Below are 2226 nucleotides of genomic sequence, written 5' to 3' on the forward strand. Positions count from 1 at the left end.
GCCTATTACCACCCCTTCTGCGGCACCTGCTTTCCCCCCTGTTGCAGACACACCTACTCTCCCACTTGCTGCTACACGTGTTGTGATACCCACACTCCCCACCCCCCCAAGTTCCAGCCCTACCTGCTTCCACACCTTATGAGTTTGGCCCTTCGACTCCTGCCCCTGTGAGGGTACATTTACTGTAGGTGGGAGACTCTTAAGTTATTTTTAAAAATTATATTTTATTTGTTTGTCATTTTAAATATATTTGTGTAACTATTTTTTTTCTTAAGCAGATTCATTCCTGACAAGATCTCGCACCTGCATCACAGAGATAATCCGGAGCAGATACGATCAACCGTATCTCTCTTGACAACAAATCCTTGCTGCCACTCAAAACTTGTGGTTTAGGGAGTTCAAGGTATGATCAAGTAATTTGAATCAAAATTTTAAATTAAATTTATTTTTTTTACTAAAACATATATTATTTTTTACGTTGCAGAGGTCCTTCACCTAGCTCCCAAAGCTCCACCACCAAATCTGCCAAATTTTCAAGATTCAAGACAAGCATCGGCTTGGGGACTTGTTCACCACTGTCTGCTGGAAGGGCAAGCAGCCTGCCTGGATCAGTGATGGGCTCTGGGGTCAGTTGATCGTAGCCTGGGCCTCTCCTGCTTATGAGAGGAAAAGGCAGAAAAATTAGGTGATGGGCTCTTGGGTGCCTTCATATTTGAGAATCAGTCCCTATACGAAGCATTACAGAAGACTGGTAAGATTCTCTTAAAATTTTAAAAATTTAATCTTTGATGTAATTATGTGATGCTAACCAATCTTATATGCTGCATAGGCTAAGGAGTTGAGCCATGGGCCCTTCGTTCCTGAGTTGCATGTCTGAACCCATCGACGCCCAGAGACACATCAGTGGGTTTCAGAGAATTCCGGGTGGGCTTCTGTAAGTAAGAAAAAAAAAAAAAAACTAAAACAAATTTTTACTCTTACTATTCGAAGTAACAATTAAACACTGGTTTTCATTATGTAAAAAGAAATTTGAGTAGATCTGGGAGAGGCACTTTGCCACTTAGCCCCAGACTTCCACCAACAATAGTGATAGTCATTCTACCACAACACAGTCTGGTTCGAGCTTTGGACTCAGGCGGCGGGCAAGAAGCTGGGGAGGGTCTATGTCGTCCATGCAAAGAGCATAACCATCAAAGTCGAGATCTCTCGTGGTCTAGTATTGAGTTTCTCGAGCTCCTTACAGCTAGATTAGGATACTCTTGCCAGGCAGGTCGTTGCAATAAACAAAGAGCTCTGCCAATTGCGTGAACAAATGCTATATGACCAATATATGGTCGAGGATTCTATAGTGCCCATGACGGAGAGTAAAGTTGATCGCCTGGGCAAGCGGTCAATGACATCCATAGAAGAGGAGGAGATGACTGGTAGGAGTTATTTCTTATGTTTTTCTTTATTTTTCAGCATTACTTTGAACATTTATTCTAAATTTTTTGGTTAATTTTGTTGTTGTTATTTGGGAATATTTATGACGATTGTTTACTTTTCATTATTGATATTTGTTTGAGCTATAATCAGTGTTGATGTGGTAGGATAAAATGTTGTTGTGATATGAATTCTTTGTTGCGTGCAGATTGTGGAAATGTAATTGTTTTTTTTTATAGGTTTGCAGCTGATTTGCATCCTTTTTGCGTCGAATATTCTGACGCTCAAACGACAATAATTTTTCGCCATTCTTCGATATTATTTGCCGCAAATTCGACATATAAGTTTAACGTCTGATTTGAATTCAAATGCACGCTCAACCTCAACGAAAACTAACACTAAGTCAACATCGATAAGACACAAATACATTACAACGAATTTTTTCAACGCTAAAGAGTCACAAATTGTATTATTAACCCACAATTTACCAGAAAAACAAGAAAAAAACAATACAGACGTAAAACAGATATAAATCCGACGATAACCATCAAATATCCTTGGATTAGCCTCTTATTTACGTCTTATATGACCGACACAAATTTATCAAATTTCTGTAGTGTGGACACCACCACACAAATTTATCAAATTTCTGTAGTGTGGACACCATCTTGATTGCAATTTAAAAAAAAAACCAACTCGAACAACAAAATCTAAGAGAAGGTTGTGATAAGATTGGCACCAATAGATTGCTCTAAAAATAGGACATTTTAATGTTGGATATCTTTCACTGTATACATTTTTGTA

The 2226-nt window shown here is 38.7% G+C and overlaps 1 protein-coding gene across 1 annotated transcript in view; it reads left to right on the top strand.

Annotated features, from left to right (window-relative positions):
• LOC110026774 (calmodulin-binding protein 25-like) overlaps positions 1-877 on the top strand; it is a 6118-nt gene extending 5241 nt beyond the window's left edge. The window contains exons 2-4 of the mRNA XM_020727885.1: positions 279-342; positions 485-626; positions 830-877. Coding sequence (XP_020583544.1) covers positions 279-342; positions 485-626; positions 830-877 — 254 coding nt within the window. The remainder of the gene's footprint in view (positions 1-278; positions 343-484; positions 627-829) is intronic.
• Positions 878-2226: the final 1349 nt, after the last annotated feature.

The sequence above is a fragment of the Phalaenopsis equestris genome, unplaced genomic scaffold (genome assembly GCF_001263595.1).
Source record: "Phalaenopsis equestris unplaced genomic scaffold, ASM126359v1 Scaffold000400, whole genome shotgun sequence".
In the NCBI taxonomy this organism is placed as follows: domain Eukaryota; kingdom Viridiplantae; phylum Streptophyta; class Magnoliopsida; order Asparagales; family Orchidaceae; genus Phalaenopsis; species Phalaenopsis equestris.